The 22,692-nt window shown below is 38.7% G+C and overlaps 2 protein-coding genes across 3 annotated transcripts; one reads left to right on the top strand and one right to left on the bottom strand.

The window, feature by feature from the left end:
- The first annotated feature begins 9,121 nt into the window (after positions 1 to 9,121).
- Positions 9,122 to 15,727, top strand: LOC115756685 (histidinol dehydrogenase, chloroplastic-like). The gene is made up of 13 exons (XM_048284778.1): positions 9,122 to 9,329; positions 9,418 to 9,470; positions 9,611 to 9,683; positions 9,804 to 9,905; positions 9,984 to 10,085; positions 10,202 to 10,273; positions 10,359 to 10,421; positions 10,515 to 10,556; positions 11,139 to 11,198; positions 11,315 to 11,425; positions 13,709 to 13,879; positions 14,383 to 14,473; positions 15,618 to 15,727. Exons 1-13 carry the CDS (start codon positions 9,195 to 9,197, stop codon positions 15,725 to 15,727), a joined length of 1,185 nt encoding a protein of 394 aa, XP_048140735.1. The 5' UTR covers positions 9,122 to 9,194.
- Positions 15,728 to 18,867: 3,140 nt separating this feature from the next.
- On the bottom strand, positions 18,868 to 22,472 carry LOC115756665 (zinc finger protein 219-like). 2 transcript variants are annotated; one of them, XM_048285588.1, is made up of 2 exons: positions 21,953 to 22,472; positions 18,868 to 19,081 (listed from the first exon to the last, which is right to left on the bottom strand). In XM_048285588.1, exons 1-2 carry the CDS (start codon positions 22,388 to 22,390, stop codon positions 18,983 to 18,985), a joined length of 537 nt encoding a protein of 178 aa, XP_048141545.1. In that variant the 5' UTR covers positions 22,391 to 22,472; the 3' UTR covers positions 18,868 to 18,982. The 2 variants fall into 2 exon arrangements, with proteins under 2 accessions (XP_048141545.1, XP_030552384.1); XM_030696524.2 differs by having other exon boundaries at positions 18,868 to 19,156; positions 22,028 to 22,472.
- Between the last annotated feature and the right edge of the window lie 220 nt (positions 22,473 to 22,692).

Genomic DNA, 22,692 nt, shown 5'->3' with positions numbered 1-22,692 from the left:
GACGAATTAGAAGAGAAGGCCACGGCGGTGACGCCCCGACGTAGGACACCACTTCCGAGGGTGGCTTTGCTCCGCCCTGTGGCGCATTGCAGCCCGTGATCGGAGGGTCGCAATTCTCTTAGTAAAATCGATGAAGAAGAGGACGACCGGAGTGAGAAGGGCGGATATTCCTTTGGAGGACGCCATCTTCATCTCTCTCTCTCTCTCAAAAATTATATATGGAGTCTTGGAGTTTAGTTTGTACTGGACTTTGGAGGCGTGTTGACTCGTGTATAAGAGTGTCAATGGTTCGGTTTAGTTCGGTTTAGTTATGTGAATAATCGAATTGAACTAAACCATTAAGGAATATGCCTGAACTAACCCAAAACCCGTCCAAACCGAACCGAATGGAACCGAAAAACTCAATTTGGTTGAATTTTTTGTTCAATTTTTTATTTTTTTTATTTTTTCTCTTGCTCCATATCTAACCCTTCACAACCTATTTGCTATTAAAATCCAAGTGAATAATGTAGAGTTTTTAATTAATTGCTGAATATTAATATATTTTTTTCACATCATATGGCTAGCCTTTCCAAAAAATCCAACATTACTTTGCAAGAAAATTTTGAATATCCCAGCAATTTGTTGGGACTATCATCCCGCAATGGATTTAACATCATCATCAACAGACAACTTCTCTTGCTTCGTGCATGTTACATTATATCACATGAGCTCTCCTGTGAAAAAAACAAAAGAGGCACCGCCTAATGAAAAAAGACGTGGCTTGAACTGGGATTATAATGTTTCGAGATTTGAATGCCAATCAAATTTCTCAAATTCCCATAATACTCCTCGGTATCACCAGTGAAATAGTAAAAAGCAAAAACAGAATTTACATGTGATAATAGTAATTCTTAATCCTTACAAAACAGAATCTACATGTGATAATAGCAAGTGCAAGTAAATGAAGTGCTCGGGTTCACTTTGCAGCATGTGTAACTAAATCCTTCTGCTACTTTGTCGTCGCTCTCATACAGTATGTGCCCAAAAGTTCCTGCAAAATATACCACTGTATAAGGTAAGCCCGACAAATATGAGAGAAACTGTTCAACATGAAAACCAAAAGAATCCAAAATTAAGTTGCCACTAACACTTTCACTATACATGCACAAGAAGGGGTGTCAGAACCGAACTAAAAACTAAACCAAACCAAACTGAAATTCTGTGCATTTTCGGTTCGGTTTGGTTCTCAATTTGGATACTAAAAAGAACCGTAAATTTTTTATAAGTTTAGTTTTTTTGGTTCCGTTCAATTAACTGAACCGAACTACTTAAATAAAAAGTTATTCGGGGTTTAGTCACGCAAAACTCTAAAACACGCTTCGACTCTTCAATTTTCGATTCTCCACTCCATCGTGTGCTTTGTCTCTCTCATTCAACGCCTCTCCTTTCTCGGCTCTCCAGCCTCCGATTCTCGAGCTTCGTCCAATCCGTGGGAATTCGAAGCTACTATTGTCGGCCTCTTGTTTCTCGACGATTTTCATGGGGTTTTTTTAGCTAGTTGCCTTCTAGCCCATCTCGTAGGGCTTCACCATCCGGTAAGCTTTGGGGTTTCCTCTTTGGGGCTATGGATTCGCTCTCCTTGATTTGATTTACTTTTTGATCCGGCACGTATCGAGCAGGTACATCGTCCCCATCGATTTCTTGACTAGATTCGACTTCTAGAGCCTGTTCCAGCAAGCCGAGGAACAATTTGGGTTCTACCATGAGACGAGCTTGACGATACCTTGCGGAGAGGGGGAGTTCGTGTCCCTTTGTTTTGGCCACAGTGAAGATTTCCAGTCTCCAAAACAAAGTCTCAAATAGGGAAAAAGGAGGACATTGGTTTGGCCTGCTAGGTTTCTTTTCTTTTTCAAATTTGTTAAGGGTTTAGCCATCTAGGTTTATTTTCTTTTTCAAATTTTCTAGGGGTTAGGCAGATATGAGAATCTACTCTTAGCTTTTCAAACTCGTGCCTATTGGAATCAGATGCGACAAGGCAAATTCTAAGGATATCTGGTTTTTAAATTAGTTTGTATATTAGAGGAGTTGAAGTTATGTTGGATGATTTAGCTGTTTGGCGGTGATTTGAACTTGGGTGGTCGATTTTAACGATCTTCCCGTCCCGAGAATGATGAGAGATTATGTTAAGTGAATGGGCTCCATGAAATTTAAAAGGATTTTGTTGGTTGAGGCTAATTCTACGGCCATGATCGCATGGCGAGGCTAATTCTTAGCCGTCCGATCATATTTTTATTTTTTATTTTTGAAAATCATTTTATAATATGAAAAATGATTTTTTATTTCTGAAAATTCCTAGATTGCACCACGTGGTCAACTCGTGGCTGTCCAATCTAGGTTTCATTTCGGAATACGCCCGATCGATGTGGATGCTATGTGGCGCCACATCAGCACCACATCGACCATTGACTAGTTAGCGGTTGAGAGGTTGAAGACGACCATGAACAGTTGAGAATTTCCTGGCGTCGATCAATTGTGAAATCTTCACCGATCAGCCTAATTCTTGCGCCATTCGACTCGTCTCCACGCCTAGATTAATATATCTAAAACCTAGAATAACCTAATGGTAGCACAAATAGAACCAAAGCTCGCATAGTATGCCTATGGCAGATCCCAAACACAAAATCTATAGCATAACTATGCTAAAACTCATAGAACATAGTCACATGAAGTTCATATCACTTACCCGATGTCTCAATCGAGTTGTGGATTGACAGATTTGGCTATGGAAGCCCCTACAGGTCTAGCTATGGCGGGAGTTCGATTCGAGGTTTCGGTGTGAAATCAAAGTAGAGAAGCGATGGAAATAGACTCAGTAATGTGTTTAAGGAAGTTTGAAACTAATAGCATGCGAAATGATCAAATGAAAGGAGGTCCGCCATTGACGGACTTCCGAGGCTCAAAGAACTGGTCTCACCTTGTTAGAGATGCTAGAGCTAATCCAGTTGGTCGGCGATGATCCTCAACACCTTAGGAAGCTTGGAGAATAAATCCAGAGCTTCGATCTTGCGCGATGAAGCTCCACCGAACTCTTGAAGCTCTCGGAGCTCGATCGATAATGGCGGATTGAATGAGCCCTAGTAGAGCATCTCTCTCCTCTTTTTCTCTCTCCAGGCGATTACGGAGCTTGTGGAACAGAATGGGGATCCCCCTTGTTCCAAAAAATGCATCGGATGATATATGCCCGAGCTTGAAAATTTTCGTGCGGAATGGGGGGAAGCCATCGACTTATAAACTCACATGCCCGACGCCAAGTCACGTACCGTTTGGCATGTCGGTGTCAGGCGATGTTCGGTTAATCAATTAGAGGTCCGGTGCTCATGAATTAGGCACGAATTTGACTCAAATTTGGCCTGTTCTAGCTCGAGCGTGATCGCTGCACAAAACGACCCGGCCGTCGCAGCTCCGATAGCTTCAAGTTGTCGAATTAGGCTTGATAGGATCGTAACAGTGTGGTGAACAAAGCCTACCCCATGGCCTCTCCGATTATGGTTAGGAAGCATCTCAATTTGGTGCTCGAAGTTCAACTCCCCGGGCTAGTACTTGTGTGGGAAAAACCAATTGGAGAAGATGAGGTCGCTTGGGTCATTGGGTTGGATCCAATTTGACCCGACAAACCCGGTTGACCTAAAATTCTCCAATTGACCTTCAAATCTTGAGAATTTTTCAAATTAATCATCAAAATTGAACTTAGAAATATGAATTTCTTCTAAGAGAAGTGAAATTGGGCAGAATTGGGGTGAATCGTACAAAAACCCCAAATTCCCAATTTGACCCTACAATGAGATTTTAGAAATTCAAACCCTAAATGGCGAAATCAGTCCAAGCTACCGCCACCAATAGATTCAAGAGGTCGAAATCTATAGGGTGGGGGTCTTACGTTTGCATGGGGATCCCTAGATTTTGATTAATTGCATTTTAATTGAAACCCGATGACTAAATTGAAAAATACTTGTGCAATTAAGTTCAATTCGTGCAATTGTGCAATTTTATAGAACAGTTGGATCAAATAGCAATGCAAGGTATCCAAGACAAATGTCATGACCTTAAAAAGTAAAAATTTCAGCTAAAATGAATTAAAATACAATTTTTTTGTGCCAATTTGGGAATATGCTTAATGAAAGAGCCTATGGTCTCGAATTGAATTTTGAAAATTTTTTGAAGCCAAAATGAAAAGGAAATTAAAATAAAAATATTTAATTTTTTTTTGAATTTTTTCGGCCTCAAAATGCTATTTTTACCTATTTTTCAAATATTTTCCTATTTTTGGAAAATATTAAAAAATATGAAAAATATGAAAATTTATTTTTTGTTCAAAAATGGTTCCTCAGACTTGGCCAAAGTCCCAAAGTTAATTTTTTAATTTTTTTTAACTTTTTATGTATTTTTTTATTAATATTCTAAAATTAGGTGCCAGATCTAACCCGATAGACTCGATTGACCTCAAATCCTCTAATTGAGCTTCAAATATTGGGAATTTTTTAAATTAATCATCAAAATTGAACTTAGGAATATGAATTTCTTCTAAGAGAAGTGAAATTGGGTAGAATTGGGATTGAATTGTACGAAAACCCCAAATTCTCAATTTGACCTGAGAATGATATTTTAGAAATTCAAACCCCAAATCATGAAATCAGTCCAAGCCACCCTCACAAATAGATTCAGGAGGTCGAAAACTATAGAGTAGGGTTCTTACTTTTGCATTACGATCCCTAGATTTTGATTAATTGCATTTTAATTGAAACCCATGGACTAAATTGAAAAATACTTATGCAATTAAGTCCAATTCGTGCAATTGTGCAATTTTCTCGAACAATTGGATGAAATAGCAATGCAAGGTATCCAAGACAAATGTCATGACTTTAAAAAGTAAAAATTTTGGCTAAAATGAATTAAAATGTAATTTTTTTGGGCTAATTCAGGAATATGCTTAATGAAAGAGCCTATGGTCCCCAACTGAATTTTACAAATTTTTTGAAGCCAAAATGAAAAGGAAATTCAAATAAAAAAATTGACTATTTTTGTATATTTTTTGCGGCCTCAAATGCTATTTTTCCCGATTTTTCAAGTATTTTCCTATTTTCGAAAAATATTAAAAAAAATGAGAAAATTATAAAAATTATTTTTTGTTCAAAAATGGTTCCTTAGGCTTGACCAAGGTTCCCAAAGTTAATTTTATAATTTTTTTTGACTTTTTATGGATTTTTTTATAAATTTTCTAAAAATAAAGCCGATAAAAAATCAGATATCAACACATGCCATAGCTACCATGGGGGGAACTGAGTCTTGCCCGAACGTACTTTTAATTGGTATCAATGAAATCCTTTGTCATCAGGACTTTTTGAAGAAACAGCCGAATTTTTTCTTGAACAAATGCTTAGGATTGCAAAGCGCAGCTACATAGTTAATGGAATCTTCAAACAAATAGGAATACTTCCTCCTTCTCCAGTGAGAAGGGTGGCTACTGGGGCAAACCCCAATGGTTAGCCCAATTAGCTCTTCAACGAGGGATTTTATTGAAGGGTGTCACCATGAGAGAGAGAGAGAGAGAGAGAGAGAGAGAGAGGTGTTTTTCTTTTAATGAGAAAAGCGGGAATATCACATATCAAGTGTCTCATAGACTGTGGCATACTTATTAATTTGTTTTTATTAGTTCATTGCATGTATTGTTCAAACTTATTTTAGCGATTGTTTTAACATTTATTTATCTTCTTAATTATGCTTGTCACTTGCATTTCTCTTATTGCACGATGTGAATGTATAAATCAATGTGGAGTAACTCAATTTGTTGTACTTTTAAATTATAAAATACTCACCATATAGTACCTTATAACACTCTTTATGTACTTTAATCATTGAGAACTTAAAATGTCTGCTTTTTTTATGTATGTCATGTAAAGTTGCAAAAAGTTCATTAGCACTATATGACTTAAAAAATAATAATCTTCCAAGAAGGATGTTTCGGTTAGCCTCCTATACATAAAGAAATAATTGGATTGCAGCATAATTGAATTTTTCTATCAATCAATGAAAAATTAACTCAAAAATTACGTTCACATATTAGAGTACGTGTCAAAGTTAGATTTGAGAGACATATTAAGATGATTAATTTTGGGTCGATCCATGTGTGGTCACACTAAAACCAAATAGATAATTTTTGGAGTGATATTCCTTGTCGACTTTAAATGTTTTAATGACTGAATTAGTAACAAATGGATAATTAATTAATCACATCTCTTATACATTGAGTGAATTCGAGTGCGTTTGCCAAAGTTTTTGTTCTTGGAAAAAATTTCTGGGTAGAAATGATTTTTTTTTATTATGTTACTTGGAACAGTTTTTGAGTAAAAGCATGCTTTTGGTAACTACACAAAATTTATATTACAGGAATAGAAAAAGAACATAAATGTGTTTTGTACGATCCTAAAAATTTATATTCCCAATTTTTGTGATTTTATTACAAAATTGTTAGTAGAGGCAGAGGGGACGATGGACTCGTGATTGTAAAAATGAGTATTAAGTTATTCTGAGTTTATTTTTCTTAAATAACATTGTTCCGGTTTTTGCTCCCGAGAATAAAGAAGCTACTTTTTTTACTTCTTGTTTTTGTTTCGAGAACAAAAGATCAATTTACATTTCCAAACGGATTTCCACTTTTTTTTTTCTATTTTGAAGGAAAAAAAAAAAACAGAAAAGCATAGAATCAGGAACGTTACCAAACTCACGCTTCATCATCATGCACAAGACATATCCTCTTGCATTAATTATCATTATAAGTTTAAAGTTGTCCATCAAAAGTGCAAACTTATTTCATTTAAGAATTCAAATAAGAATTTTGACACTTATAAATCATCAATGTCACAATTCGTGCTCGCGCATTAAATTATGTGCATTATCATCATGCAAATATTTGATGAAAGAAAAGGAATTACAAAATATAGCTTAAAGAATAAAGTAAAAGAAATTAGACGAAAAAAACAAGTGACATAAACGAGGAGAAGAAACAAAGAGCAAAAGTGACGGTGGATATAAATTTTTGTGAAAATTTGAAATTAGTTTATTTTGGTTCGTAATTGTCAGTCTATATTATGGTTTTATAATCTATTAATTTGAAAATTGAAGTCAATTATTTTCTTCTATTTTTAATATGTGTATACTTATGAGCCCACACTGCCACTCAGGCCCGCACCATTTTCTTTTTTTCTCGAAAAGGCTTAAAGCCAGAAGAACCATTAAGGGTAAGTTTGGTTAAATATTTAAAATGGACTTTGGGAAAATACATTTGGCCAAATGCCGGTCCTTATCGAGATTGGGCTTTCAGCTTTTTTAATGTCAGCATTTGATCAAATGCTTACCTAAAGCTGAATCAAGCGCTCCAGCATTCTTTCAAAGGGCTTTGAAAGTTAAAAGTCCTTTTCAAAAGCTGAACCAAACGCCCTCTAAATGGACGAGGCTTTTAGGGAAAGAAAGAAACAGAATACTGCATTGGCAAATAAGCACTCGAAGGATCCAACCAAAAGAAAAAAGAAAAAGAAATGATAAGTACTCGAAGGCTTCAAGACTTTTGAATATATAAATAACTTAGGGCGAGCGCTTCCACTTCCTCGGCGCCGTTACGGATTGGATGTAAGTTTTGGGAAAATCATTTGCGCATCGTTCTGCAACCTCTCTTTGGATTTCGACGCGGCCGGAACCCGACACAATTTTAAAAAGAAATAGGTGCATCTATGTCCATTTATCTATACTATTCTTTAAAATAAGAGATTCCTCTTTAAATTACTCGGGAACAAGTTATAATAATCATTTAAATTAGTCTTAAGTGATTGCGGATTGTTTCCATTATTTGGCAACTGAAAACCACCGCTAAACGTCACTACCCACTATGTAAATGTAATTAAACAAATCATGTGCTTTTCTTTTTTCTTTTTTTTATGAGGGAACGATTCATAATTTGAAACTTTAACTGGCATCATCGAACCAATCTGCTGTAAATTGCTTGCGTTAGGGTCTAAAACTAACTTTTAAGGGAGGGACTTGTCTTTCGATCAGGTAATTGTCAAACAAAAAGAAAGAAAAATGAAAAAGTGATTGCATTTTTTTTTTTAACCAGGAAACTATTTATCAATTGACAATTTTTAATGGGATCACTAACCCAACCTGATGCAACTCACGTGACGCGTGCTGAGGTCAAGCTCTATTTAAAGCTTGAGTTAAACTTGAGTTCATAAGATGCAAAATATCGTGGAGAATGCTGTTCAAGTAAATACAACTCGATAAGACTCTTAGCTACTTTAGCAAAGTACTTTCGAGTTTAAAGCTCAAAATTAAGCTGCCCGAATCCGGAGAGCACAAAATTAAGCTGCCTGAATCTGGAGATCCGATCGGCTCGGACTTGAACAATATGCGAATCGAGTCAAAGCAGTTCTCAAGTTATCTTGACTAGTTTACCACTCGGTCTTTACTTTAGACAATTCATGTCAAAGAATCCAAGACTTGTTTACCCAAACCCCAACACATATAAAAAAAAAAAAAAAGAAGTTTTTCATAGAGAGCGAAGTCTTTTCCATACTTGCAAAGACCAAAACCCCCCAAGCATTTTGCCAAAGGTTGAGGCCCAAGGGATCATAGGTAGCTGCTGCTTTCCTCACCCTCTTAAAAAAAAACAGAAAGGCACAAAAAGAGAGAAAAATAAATAAAAAGAGCGTAAGAAAAAGAAAGCTCTTTTTCATCTCTTTCCCACAAAAATAAAGGAGGGAAGGAAAAACGAGAGAGAGAGAGAGAGAGAAAAGAGGAGAGAGAGAGAGGGGGGGGGAATGCAGAATGCATGGGAATGGAGATGATGATGATGGCCATGAGCATCATAACTGTCTAGAGAAGAGCGGAGCACATCGCTGATTGAAGGTGGTAATGGACAGAAAACTTCTCCACAGTTACCGGAGCAGCTCTTTTCAAGCGTTCTTTTCGCCGGTTATCAAGCATCGGAGGCAAACTTGCTCCATTGCCGGTGCTTTTCCAAGTAATTCGAGTTTTTTTAATCCTTCTGCGTTAATTGGTTCATTTTTGGGTATTCAGCGGTTCGCTACTTATTCATCTTCGACTGTTCGAAACATCTCTACTTAGTCCCGCTTAGTTCATCCAGGTTGGATAGTCAGTTAATGTACTTTAATGTTTTAATAGGATCGAGCATACGTTGTTCAATGAAGTGGCACAGGTTGTCGGAGCTTACTCCTGCCGAGGTCAATAGTCTAAAGGCCCGGCCGCGTATTGAATTCTCGAAAATCTCTAGCCTGGTCAGTTTTTGAGGCTATTCTCAATTATTTTCATCTATTATAGTTTGACCGCAGCACTAGTTGTATTGCTGACTTTTTTCTCTTTCAGGTCAAGCCGATAGTCGATGACGTCCACCGGAGAGGCGATGCCGCAGTCAAAGAGTATCTGTTCTCTCTGATTTCTTGTTTAAGATGATGATCTTTGAAATTCCGTTTATCATTCTCTGGAAAAAATGCAGGCTTTATGATGCTAGAAGGACTTTGTGATGATGTTGAAATGTCCAGCTTATTTGCTTTCATAGGTACACTGCCAGATTTGCGAAAGTTGAGCTGGAGAAGATAGTTGAGAATGTGTCCGACCTTCCAGACCCAGAGGTGTGACTCTTAAGATAGCACGTGCTTTTCAGATGCTCGTCTTTGTTGGCCAGCGCCTGTCTTTGATCTCATCAGATTTAGGGATATAAAATCCTGACCTAACATTTGCCAATTTTGCAGCTTGATGCAAAAGTAAGAGAAGCGTTTGATGTGGCCTATGATAATATACATGCCTTTCATTTGGCTCAAAAATCTCCTGAATTGAGCATCGAGAATATGAAAGTAAGAAGATATGTTGTCTGATTTCTCCTTTGCAATTTCGTAGTCTCATTTTGGCTCTTGGATATTATCATCCTTTAGGGTGTTTTATGTAAAAGGGTGGCCAGGAGCATTGCCTCCGTGGGCCTCTATGTTCCTGGAGGTGCTGCAGTTCTACCATCAACAGCTCTTATGCTTTCAGTTGTCAGTGGATGAAAGTTGCCTCTTCTGTTATTTTTTGCCAAATATTCAACAAATAATTTGATTTCCCTATACCAAAGATTGGAATTACGTGACATCTGGTTTGTTGCATTCTTCAGCCTGCACAGATTGCTGGGTGTAGGACTGTTGTTCTTGCAACCTCCCCAAGACAGGATGGTTGCATCTGCAAGGTAAATTTCCCTCCAAAAACATGTTTTGTCTAGGTGCTAAGCAATATGAACCTGATTACACTTTTCTATTTTTCATTGCTCGAAGGAAGTACTATACTGTGCCAAGAAAGCTGGGGTGACTCACATCCTTAAAGCTGGAGGAGCACAGGTGTGAAACATGACACTGACTAATATTTTGTTTTTATCTGTTTCTTTAGCATGGTTAAGTTTTCTTAATCTGTGGTATTTTTCTGCCATGCAGGCTATAGCTGCAATGGCATGGGGAACTGAATCCTGCCCGAAGGTACTTTTAATTGGTATCAATGAAATCCTTTGTCATCAGAACATTTTAGAGAAACGCCTGAATCTTTTCTCCAACAAATGCTTAGGATTGCAACTGCGGCCATATAGTTATTGGAATCAGTGAAAATCCTGATTAGTGTTGTAGCTTAAGGCCATGAAAAGAGAGGAAATTAGCAAAGTGTGTGAATACGAGAATTCCATTGAATTTGTTATTTCTTCAGTTGCTTGGAAGAGGTATAACCAGGCCTCCTAAGGGATCCAGTTATGTGAATTGGTGATTGGATTTTTGGTTACAAATATATGTGGATGCGTTTAGGTGGACTGCTTGACCTTTGCTACCGATGAGTTTATGACTTGGTAGAATTTTTCTAAGGATACCTGTGTGCTTTTGAGTATTCAGATAAGGAAGAACAATAAGAAGGGGGAAAAGGTGGGTGGGGTTGAACAGTATCAATTAAAATTATGCTCTGTACTTCAATTGCATTCAGAGTTAAAACTTGTTCCCTGTTGTTCAGTCATTATGAAAAAAAATGTCATCTGGGAATCTAATGATTAACTATTGGTTTGCTTTTACTTTTGGTAGGTTGAGAAGATATTTGGTCCCGGAAATCAGTATGTCACCGCTGCAAAAATGATTCTCCAAGTACAGATGAGCACTATTTTCAGTCCTTTCCACAAATAAATGGCTGGAGCCAGATACCGTTTGCTGAATTCATTTTACCAATTAACACCTCTTGTGTAATCGCATCTCCTTAACAGAACAGTGAAGCCATGGTTTCCATTGACATGCCTGTGGGTCGTTCGGAAGTTCTTGTCATTGCAGACAAGTATGCTAGTCCAGTCCACATAGCAGCTGATCTGCTATCCCAGGTGCTTTTACTTTGTGAAGTGATTTCATATGTCCATTGAATAAAACAACTTCTGCAAATGGTGTTGCGTTTGATTTGTATTCAACAGATTCTAAATCATTGTCTTGGGATATATCATGTAGACATCTGCTGGGATATATTATGTTGACATCTGCATTGGTACGATGAGTTTGCCTTGCCTTCTTCTTTAGAAATGGGGTGGAGGAGACTTGTAATCTTTATTTCAGAAATCGAATAGGTTTGTGTTTGTTCCTCTATAGATTTACTACTTGTAGAAGAGCAAATAAACAAGAAGAAAAGAATTGAGTAAGTTGTAGTTTGTCTCACTTTTGATCATGTTTTTAGATGTTACAGAAGAAGTAGATGATCCCGTCGCATGTAGCTTAAGACTTTTACTATTGGGTAGTAACTGATAGGCAAGTGAGTTTCATATTGCTTCTTGGAAGAAAATGATCTGCTATGAAAAGTTCTCTCAAGAGAATGAGAATTGGCAAGGAGAGGAGTTAAATCCTTATGGAATACAAAGCACATCTTGTATTGAACTGATTTAGCAAAGTGGTTTAAACGGCTCGCCTAGCAGGATCCATCCAGGAAAGGAGGGTAAAGATCAAAATGCTTACGCAGAGGACAGGAGGAAGAGATGTCTTGCCCATGCTTATTGTTTGGAGGATACTTTCTATTGCCATCTGCACTTTCTCGATTCTAATCTGTCGTGCCACAGGCACGGTTGTGTTTATATGATCGGCTTGTTTCCTTGCTTCTTCCATGTAGCTTTATCACGAATTATCGCGATCATTTGATCTCTATGAATTTAAGGTGCATTGTTTAAATAACAGTTCTTTCTTATGGATTTTTAAGACGTCAAATCTGTGAAGAATGTGATGGCTCTATTCTAGATGTAGGCTGAGTAATGGGCTTCAAATACAGTGTTTAGCATAATATCTGGCGCCTGAATTTGTGCAATGAAGTTCTTTGGCGGACTGAGTAGTTGTTTCTTATAGGTTAAAAGTTCTGAAGGTTACTTTCAGCTTTCTTTATTGCTGTGAGCATCTTCATTTGGAACCTCGAGCACTGTGTAGGATATGAAAAGGATGCCTCCACAATCTGTTTATGTTGGGGAGTCTATCTCAATGGTGACACAATGTGATACTATCATTGTTCTGTAGTTCCATGCTTCTTTTCATCCAGGAAAAAAACAGAAGAAATAGAAGGACCACCCTTCTGACTATTGGACATCTTGTAATGCATCAAACATGGTTCAGTCACACTTCTAGTTTTTTCTTATAAAGTGCTTACCTTTCCTGTTTCATCTCTATGGCAATTACAAGATTGAACTTGCTGAAGTGAGAGGGCAGAGGCTGCTTTCCCTTAGTCTTATCAATCAGCCAATTATACTCTCCCAAATCTTATAATGCAAGAACAGAGCACTCTACCTAGTTTCTTTAATGGATTCCTCTTCCTAGTACTGGGCGTCTTAAGATACCAGAGAGTTTCGTTGCTTTCTTTGATGTTTGTACAAATGTATGAAGTTGTGGTACAAACTGCCTTATGGATAAGTAGTCCGCGTTGCTCTTGTCCTTTGTTTAAGTATACGTCTCTGCTCGTTTCCTGAGATAAATACAGCTGTCTAATTTGTGGACTGGGCTGAATTGCTATGATGTGGTAAAACCTAGGTCTTTGCAGCAATAGTTCAAAATTTGAATGTGGTAGACCCATTAGTGTGATGCTTAAGAAGCTTTGGATGTGATGCCTGAGAATTTTTACTGTTCCTTTCCAAAACTCTTTTATTCTATTTAAATACCATCAATTAGATCCTTTTTTATAAACCTTCATCAACTTTTTAGAATTGGTCCACCAAAATTCCAGCCTGCAATACTATTTCAGTCTCCATGGGCATTTGGGAGTACCGAGATAGTACTTCCACTCTCAATTTACATCTGATCTGGTCGTTTTTGTCAGAAAGGAAGCAAGGCATACCCAAAAATCAACTTGCGAGTGTCTGTTTTTTCCTTTTATAGTCGGATATACTTTTGTTAGGGTGTTATTTGGATTTATAAGTTCAAGTTCTTGCAATCAGTGGCGGATGAAGTATTCTTGTTCTGTTTAATCATTGACTTGATGTTCAATCTTTCTAAAATAAGTCCATGTTTTGTAGATTACTTGCATCCATCATCTACTGACATTAAAATCCTGAGATCATTGCCCACGCATGACACATGGTTTTTATCTGTTATTTTGCCTATTCATATTGTCTAATTCGTTGACACAGTATCGTCATTGTCAGGCTGAACTTGGTCCTGACCATCAAGTTGTTCTTGTTATAGCTGGGGATGGAGTGGACAGAAAGGTTATTGAGGAAGAAATAATCAAGCAGTCAGGGAGTGTTCCTAGGGGAGAGATTGCTTTAGAAGCTCTGAGCCAGAGCTTATTTGTGTTTGCTTGTGATATGGTTGAGGTTACGCCACTGACTTCTCACTGTTCAGAATGTCTTACATTTTATCTTACGCTTTATCTTTGCACAGAAGAATTTGAGACCTGAACTTTGGGATTCTTTGATTTCCATGCTCTAATCTAAGTCGGATGTTTTGCTGAATATGAGAATAGTCTACTTGTATCACCTAATAGTGGAAGAAATAAAGTATGGACATTTGGGTCCTTCATGACATTGCGTGAAACATTACACATCCTGTGTGATGGCTAGACCTATTTATAGTTCTTTAAAGTCCAAAACAGATAGCTTTTGGCTTATCGTAGGGAGTTTTCACTTCCTCTCTGCAAAAAATTCTCATATGTTGCTTCGCAACTTCATTCCCATGTGGGAGTTTAGTTGGAGTCATTTATGTTTTCTTGTTCAATCTCAGATGTGCGTACCTTCTATTTTCATGCTTTTATATATACACAAATTCATGCAAGATTCTCTTGCTAGTGATATTAACAGAACTACGTATGTATCTGTAGGCGGTTTCCTTCTCAAATTTGTGTGCCCCTGAGCATCTGATCATCAATGTAAAGGATGCTGATAAGTGGGAGAACTTTATTGAGAATGCAGGTATAACTTGTGGATAGCTACATCGCTGTGTTTGTAGCTTTTTACTTCGCCATCTATCATGTCTTGTAATGTGTTGCTCCTAATTGTGTTTAATGAATCACTGGTATGAAGTCATCTTTCCTTGAGAAAGACTAAATGATATTTCCAATATTGCTTTGAGCTTGCCCAAGTATGGCTTTAACCCCCATAAAGTCTTTCTACTTTTTAAAGTCCATGGGCCAGTTGCACTTCGAGATCAGCTTTTTTCCTTCCAAGATGGATTTACGTACAAATTTACTACATTGAAGTCCAGTCTCACCTCATTTGAGTGCCTTTAGCCTTCCTCCTATGATGAATTTCTGAAATTTATTGTGAGCTTCTTTAGATTTTTGTGAAGTAGGTATGTCAGTGGCAAGTTCCCAATGAACGACTGACACCGTTTGTGCTTGTTCATTAATATAACATGTTTCATTATTTAGTTGGCTATTCTATTTTGGGTAATGAAGACCTTGCTATTTTTCACTCCTGGGTTCAAGAATTCCTGTAAAACTTTACTGACACGATTCATCATGAAAAATGTATACGACTTTTTATGCTAGTTGGTATTGACAATAAGTATGAAACATATCTAAACATATCCATTTTTTTTTTAATCTGTCATGGCAATGGAACCAATTGTGGCTAAGCTGCTAGGGAGACTAGGAGTGAACTGATCGAGAGAGTAGTCAGCGCTATGGATGGAGTCTGGTAACTTCAGTATGCAGCTTTCGTTAGAAAAGAAAATCTATGGAGCATGGTGCCATGACTGCTGAGAAATTTCGAAGATTAAATCATCTCCCTTTTGAAGAAAGGCTGTTCCTTATTTTTGTCTTGCAATTGCTTATTAACTGGCCATCCCATATGTTTACCACTTGTAATCAGACCCTGAAGATTTGTTCAGGTATTTGGAAAGGGGTGGGGTCTTGGGGATCAAATCTTCATTCCTCTCTTGTGCTAGTGCTGTAGATAGAGGATATTTCTGGTTGAGAATGAGTGCGCTAAATCAACAGCATCATATTTCACCGCCAGCATGTGCTAGCTCTTTTGTGATGAACAGTTCTATCCTAAGGAATAAAGGTAGAGAGAAGGAAAAGTGTTAAATGTTTATCTTTTCTTTCTCCTGCAGGCTCTGTACTTTTAGGCCCGTGGACGCCAAAGAGTGTTGGAGAATATACCCGTGGGGTCTCTGTCAACTCCTTTCGGAAGCACATGACTATATCCATGAATAGGTCCTGACAATTAAGCTCTGTATTTTTTGTGGATAGCAGCCACATCGTCCATTGACCATCGCCTCCATCTTCCAGCAATGATTCAAGGGATTCGCTGTCCATCCAATGTCCTCGAAAAAGAGAAATATGACTGACAGTTGTTTAAATATATATATACAAATAGTTTCTTTTTTTACACTTCTTACCATTAGATAGTGCCCATAAATTTCATGATAGGTACCCAAAGATTCATAATGAATCTTGATAGGAACTTCTCTTGCAGGCAATTATGCATTGATCTAGTCGTCATCGAAGCCACAAAGGACTATCTAAATTGATTTTTTTGGTCGATAAACCCCAATTGCATCATAGGAATTGCAATTTTTTTTCTATACTAGGCTGCGACTTACAAGAAATGATTTAGGACCTTCCATCATCCAAAAAACAAAAAGAATTGATCAAATGAAACTGTGAATATTCATCATGAACGCTCCATTGGATCTAAAAAATTATCACTGCTACTCATTTTCAAGGAGAAAATTGTAAAAAAAAATCTTAAACTTATTGTACTTTTGCAAATTCAGTCCTAGATTTTTTGCATTTGTGCATGTTCAATCCTAAATATTTTTTTTTCTGCCAATTCAGTCTTGAACCTTTTGAATTTGTGTTAATTAAGTCCATTCCGACAAACTTTGCTCGTCGGCGTTGATGTGAAAATTTTAATAATATTTTAATATTTTTTTTTCTCTTTTTTTTCTTTCTTTTTCTTTTTTGTTTTGGGTCTTCTCCTTCCTCCGGCCATGGATTGGAGTCGAATTAAATCATCTAAGCTGCAAGTACAACGCTCTAGAGCAAGATACACAATATCCCGGTCGCAGTCCACTCCATACAACCGAACAATATTTGATATAAAAAAGAATTTTACCAATCCTACGACCTCCCATGCCACCACCGGGAAGGTTATTGAGCTTCATCCATGCGTCATCGTCGCTCCTACTATTGTCAAGCCCGCCTTCATTTTCTATGGGACATGATTCTCCGTTCTGTCAAGACTTCCTTTCGTCTCTGGAGACTCTAATAGCTGTGATACAGCAGGTGGATCATAAGTTTCGGAAAAAAAGAAACCAAATGGATCATCAGATGGATCATGAGACTCATTCATATTATGCTGTTTGAATCGAGGAGGCACTATAGATCACCGAATCTTGGTTCGTCACGACCTCCGAGTCGTTGAGTATGTTGAGCAAGTTGGCGAACCAGCCGGTGATTAATTGGTCACTACAACCGATTAATCGCTCATAGATTTTACTGCATGGCTTAGCCCCTTTAGCAGTGGCATGGGCGGTGTAAATTGCGGCAGCAGCCAATATTGAAGGTCAAAATGCGAGCATCTCATGCCAAACGAGGTAGAGATTGAAGAAGAAGATGAAGAAGAAGGAGGAGGAGGAGGACAAGTGCTTGATCCGGTTGGAGGTAGAAACAGAAACCCAAATATTTTCTATACTAACAAGAACATTCTGAGTGGAACATCTTTTACAATCTCCGGAGATATAGTTTATTAATAAATCGAAGGATAAGCAATTCGACTCATTCACATCCGAATGATGAATGTTTTTAATTCATATTAAAAAAGGAGACCCAGTCTATTTTCGGCATCGTATCAATAGTTAGCACATTCATCATAGTTAGAAGCTCTAGAAACTTGTTCAGAAATACTATAATAAAATGAACATAGGAGTTTATCACATGATACTATAGTAAATAGAATCGTTTAGTTCCGATAGAACCTATCACTAAAATATCCCTAGAGAGATATAGAGTTACGCGGAGCGAAAACGGTTTTTCATGAGATGTGAAATGAAAACTTTTAGCTCGACCGAAGCTTGTGAATAAGTCCCCTTCAAACTAGCCCATGTGGTACCGGTCACATGGCAGTGGCAGCAACTTTTCATCTCCCTACTTCTTCGCCCTTTGAAGAAATGCACAATTTGACAGAGTGTCAATTAGAAACAAAAACGCGACTTCGTTTGAACTTGGCAACACCAAGAAAATGCCAAATGCTTTGTTTCCGCGGTGGTTAGCCAAGCTGATTAAGGTCGACGTCCCATTGGTACCAGCAAGACTTCAAATTACAAAGAGTTTCGAGCAAGGGAGTCTGATAAAGAGTGTATTTATTTCAACGAAAAATTTTATTCTAAACAAAAATGCTTTTCGAAAAATCATTTTTCAGGAAAATAGTTAATTTTTCTTTGTGTAATGATATGTGACTGAAAATATATTATGGTATTTAGATCTCATCTCAAAAATGATTTCAATCTTATAATTTTATCTCAGGTGAAAAAGATTTCAATTTTTTGAATTATTTCTTTATTTTTGTATTTTTCTTTTGTTTTTTGTTCTCATTTTCACTTCTACCTCGCCGGTTGCCGGGCCATGCCGAGGCTCGGCCTCACTAGATACTAGCGAGGCCGAGCTTCACCGGACGAGCTCGAGGCCATGCCTCACCGGGCGAGTTCAAGGCCAAGCCTTGCCGGGCAAGCTCGAGCTCGCCGGATCCAAAGATGCTCGCCTCACTGGATACTTGTGAGGCCATGCCTCAATGGGTGAGCTTGAGCTTTGCCGGCCTGCGCTTGTGGCGGGTCATCGGCCATTGTCGAGGAAAATAATTTTCTTTTTATATTTCGATCAAATATCAAAAAATATTGTCATTTTTCAAGAAATTATTTTCCTAGAAAACTTTTTCTAAAAACATTACAATTTTCGTGAAACGAACAGAGCCTAAGATATAAATTGCAAGTTTATCGGATCGAGTTCATGAAGCCGGAATCTCGCACTATGGAGTCCATAGGGGCCCTCGTGATCAATGGCTATGACGAGATCGACTTGTATAAACTCAATTTAGGATCAATGTAATGCTGCATCGACTTCAATTGCCAAACAGGACGTGGGTTTATAATTCGGTGGAGATGAAAATGAAATTCATCACGTTCGTGGAGGTGGAAAATCGAACCTGTTTCGTGATACTGATCCCCTCAATTCTAATGGAGAAAATTTCTAATTCATGGACATTTGTATACAGCTAAACCTAGCCCCGAAAACTATAATTTAAAAACAAAAACTAAGTGAGAGAAGACCAAAGTCCAGAAGAAAGGGACAGGCGTTATCATTGCAACATGGCTTGTTCTTTGTAGTAATGAATAATTTTGTGATATTACTTCACATAATTGACATGGCGTTTAGCAAGAATGAACTACAATACTAATAATGATGACCGTGAACCGGTTCACTTTTTATAATCTTCCGCCCGTCCGGATGCCACTAGCGGAGGAAGCGGCAGCGGTGGCCAGAGCGGAGGAGGAGGTGGAGCTGCCGCCGCCGCCGGCTGGGATCTCTCCTTTCGGAAATTGAAGAGAAAAACCAGTCCAGAAGCGAACAACAGAGCGATGCCGGTGATTCCGCACACGATGCTCGCTATCAAGAGAGCGCCTCTCACGTGACCTCTCCTCCCTCTTCCTCCTTCCCCACCGCCGTATCCTGCTCCTTGCCACCAAGGGTCATTGCTCGAATTCATTGCATCCGGGAGCGCCATTGCCGGAGATGACAACGGCAAATTAGAAGAGGAAGGCGACGGCGGCGACGCCCCGAAGTAGGAGCCCATCTCCGGGGGCAGCTTCACTCCGGCCGGCGGCGGATCCCGGTATTGCAGCCCGTGATCCGAGGGTCGCAATTCTCTCGCTTCCGATTGAGTAACACCGGTGGAGAAGAGGACGACCAGAGTGAGAAAGGCGGATACTCCTCTGGAGGACGCCATCTCCCTCCCTCTCTCTCTCTCAAAAATAATATATGGAGTCTTGGAGTTTAGTCTGTCTTGGACTTCGGAGCGTGTCGACCTGTGAGGATAAGATGACACTGTTCTTTGCATAAAGTGATGAGCATTAGATTTTACTACAATAAAAAAGATCTATTGCTAAATCATCTCATTTTGCAAACAATCTAATGTTAAATTTAGTCTTTAAGTTTTTAATCACGCTAAAAACAAGAGTTGACTGTTGCTTTTATTTCTTTTTTACTGTAGTGATTTCACGGAGTAATGTTTTTTTGATTGACCGTGAGGAGAAAGCCTGCCTTCTTGGCTTATTGATAAATCTTTCACGTGGTGCTAGGAGAACCCTTACCTCTAGCTCCGACTAAGTTGAGGATGCATCCTGAGTCGGAGAATTTCAACTCGCGTCACATGAATGGGGTCAAAATAGCACCGTCGATTGCGTTACACCCCGTAGGGCTTGGAGTAAAAAGTTAAAGTCGAGAGAAGAACAAGATGCTTTTGGCCACAAGACAGCCAGGAGAATTTCAATCTTTTACGCCCAAGAGAACACAAGAACATCAAGAAGGCACACCTCATAGATCTATTGCATTTTTGGATTCCAGTTCCAGGACCAGTAGCTTCGGCGGTCGACTCGCTTCGTGACATAAAAAGTCCAATGGGACCATAGCAGATGTATTAAGAAATTTTATATTATAACTTGCTTAGTAATGTGGCGGGTTTTTATTGGATATTGAGACAAGGTTGGACTCATGAATTGAACTTCCTGAAACACCCAATAGAATATCATCATATCGTTTGATAAATTATAGTGACATCTTATTAATATATGTAAAAGTTACTCGTCAATTGGACCCTGCCTTCCTCTTTGATGTCCGATCCCGAATACTAGGACTTGCCTTCAAAGAATCAGTTTTCTTCCAGTACTAAAAGGCGGCGGCAGTGTCAGGCCACTAGAATCAATAAAAGATTACGCACACGCATGATAACCATTCTATTTCTGTAATCAATTTCCGGTTAGAAATAGATTTTTCTATTTCTAGTTTCTGGATGTGTTTTTGAACAAAAAAAACTCGTTTGATAACGACATTAAATTTCTGTTCTCGAAACAGAAGTTCGTTTGATAATGGTTGAAAATTTCTACTTCTGAAATATTATTAATACAAAATCTTTTTAAATTGAATCCTCAACCTTTTTTTGCACTTGTACCAGCTCAATTATTGCCGACCAAAATCTCTAACGTGGACTCTAGCTGTCCTATGTGACAAGCCCGACTCTGAAGTAGATATTTTTTTAATAATTTTTTGATTTTTTTTTATCTTTCTTATCTTTTTTCTTTCACATTTTTTCCCATTACTTATGGCTGACGAGAGTGGCTAGCTTATCCTTGACTTAATTGGCAAAAATAAAATATTTAGGACTGAATTAATAGAAGTGCAATGAATTTAGCACTTTTTAAACAATTTTCCGAATGAATTTAACACCACTTACAAAAAAGAGTTTGCTCACTCGTTGAAGATCACTTCACCACAACGCGGTGAAGAAAAACGTGATCACTGCAGAGAATGATGACACGTGGAATTCCGTATGAATTACTTCATGAGAGTCCCCGGTGGGTTCAATCTTAGCTCATTGCAGTCCACGTAGGCTTACGTAAATAGGGGTGTTTACTTTTGCAACATGAGGAGTGCGGACCACGTCATACCTTGAAATTGACCGGACATAGTCGAGCGGGCGACATATGGATTTCACTAACGGAAAACTGCCTCATTACGTAAAGGTACAAACACGAATTTTAACTTACAAAGAGTTATGGAACAACGAAATTCGATTAATTATAAATTCCAAGTTGACCAGATCGAGTTCATTAAGCACGAGTCTTGCGTTGCGAAATTCACGAGAGATTCATGTGATCATTGTTATTGTACACTTGATTTCATAGGCTGCATCGACTTCGATCGCCAGATAGGACGTGAGTTATTAATCCGGTGGGTACGAAAATAAAATTTATCGCAATCGAGGATGTGGAAAATTGGACCTGTGTCGTGCTAATCCCCACGCTATCTTAACTAAGAAGCTTTTTGATTCAAAGGCTTTTTTGTATACGGATAAACCTAAACCCGAAAATTTAAAATAAATAAATAAATAAGACGGAGACAGGAAAGTCCAGAAGAAAGCGACATGCATTATGATGGCAACATTGGGTTTTCTTTGGAGTAATGAATAATTTTGCGATGTTCTTCACATAATTTACATGGCTTTTGGCAAGAATCAACTACAACACTACATTAACGGTAATGATGTCCGCGAACCGGTTCACTTTTTATAATCTCCCGACCCTCTGGACGCCCGCGGTGGCGGAAGCAGAAGCGGCGGCCGGAGTGCAGGAGGAGGTGGAGCTGCCGCTGCCGCTGCCGCTGCCGCCGTGGCATCAGACCCCTCCTTTCGAAACTTGAAGAGAAAAAACAGCCCGGAAGCTAACAGCAGAACGATGCCGGTGATTCCGCAAACGATGCTCGCCACCAAGAGCGCGCCTCTCACCCGATCTCTCCTCCCTCTTCCTCCTTCCCCACCGCCGCCGCCATATCCTCCTCCTCGCCACCACGGGTCATTGCTCGAGTTCATCGCGTTCGGGAGCGCCATCCCCGGGGACGACGCGGAAGAATTAGAAGAGGGAGGCGACGGCGGCGAGGCCCCGAAGAAGGACGCCATCTCCGGGGCCGGCTTCGCTCCGGCAGGCGGCGGATCTTGGTACTGCAGGCCGTGATCGGAGGGCCGCAATTCTCTCGCTTCCGATTGAGTAAAATCGGTGGAGAAGAGGCAGCAGAGACTGAGAAGGGCGGACATTCTTCCTCTGGAGGACGCCATCTCTCCCCTCTGTCGCTCTCTCTCCCCAGTTATAAATGGAGTCTTGGAGTTTAGCCTGTACTGTACTATGGAGCGTGTCCACCAATGACGCTACGATGATATTATATATATTTTTTAATTTAATTAAATGTTCTTTGCTTAAATTCATGAACATTTATCTGAATTAAAAATATATATATTAAATGTTAAATTATCTTATTTCATTAACAATCTAACTTGCCAGTGTGACCACTAATTATTTATGCAGCAAAACGAGACCCATGAATAGAACTTCTTTAAATACCGATTAGGAAATTGTCATG

Source organism: Rhodamnia argentea, chromosome 9, assembly GCF_020921035.1.
Source record: "Rhodamnia argentea isolate NSW1041297 chromosome 9, ASM2092103v1, whole genome shotgun sequence".
NCBI classification, from domain to species: domain Eukaryota; kingdom Viridiplantae; phylum Streptophyta; class Magnoliopsida; order Myrtales; family Myrtaceae; genus Rhodamnia; species Rhodamnia argentea.
This window is presented reverse-complemented; position numbering and strand designations above follow the sequence as displayed.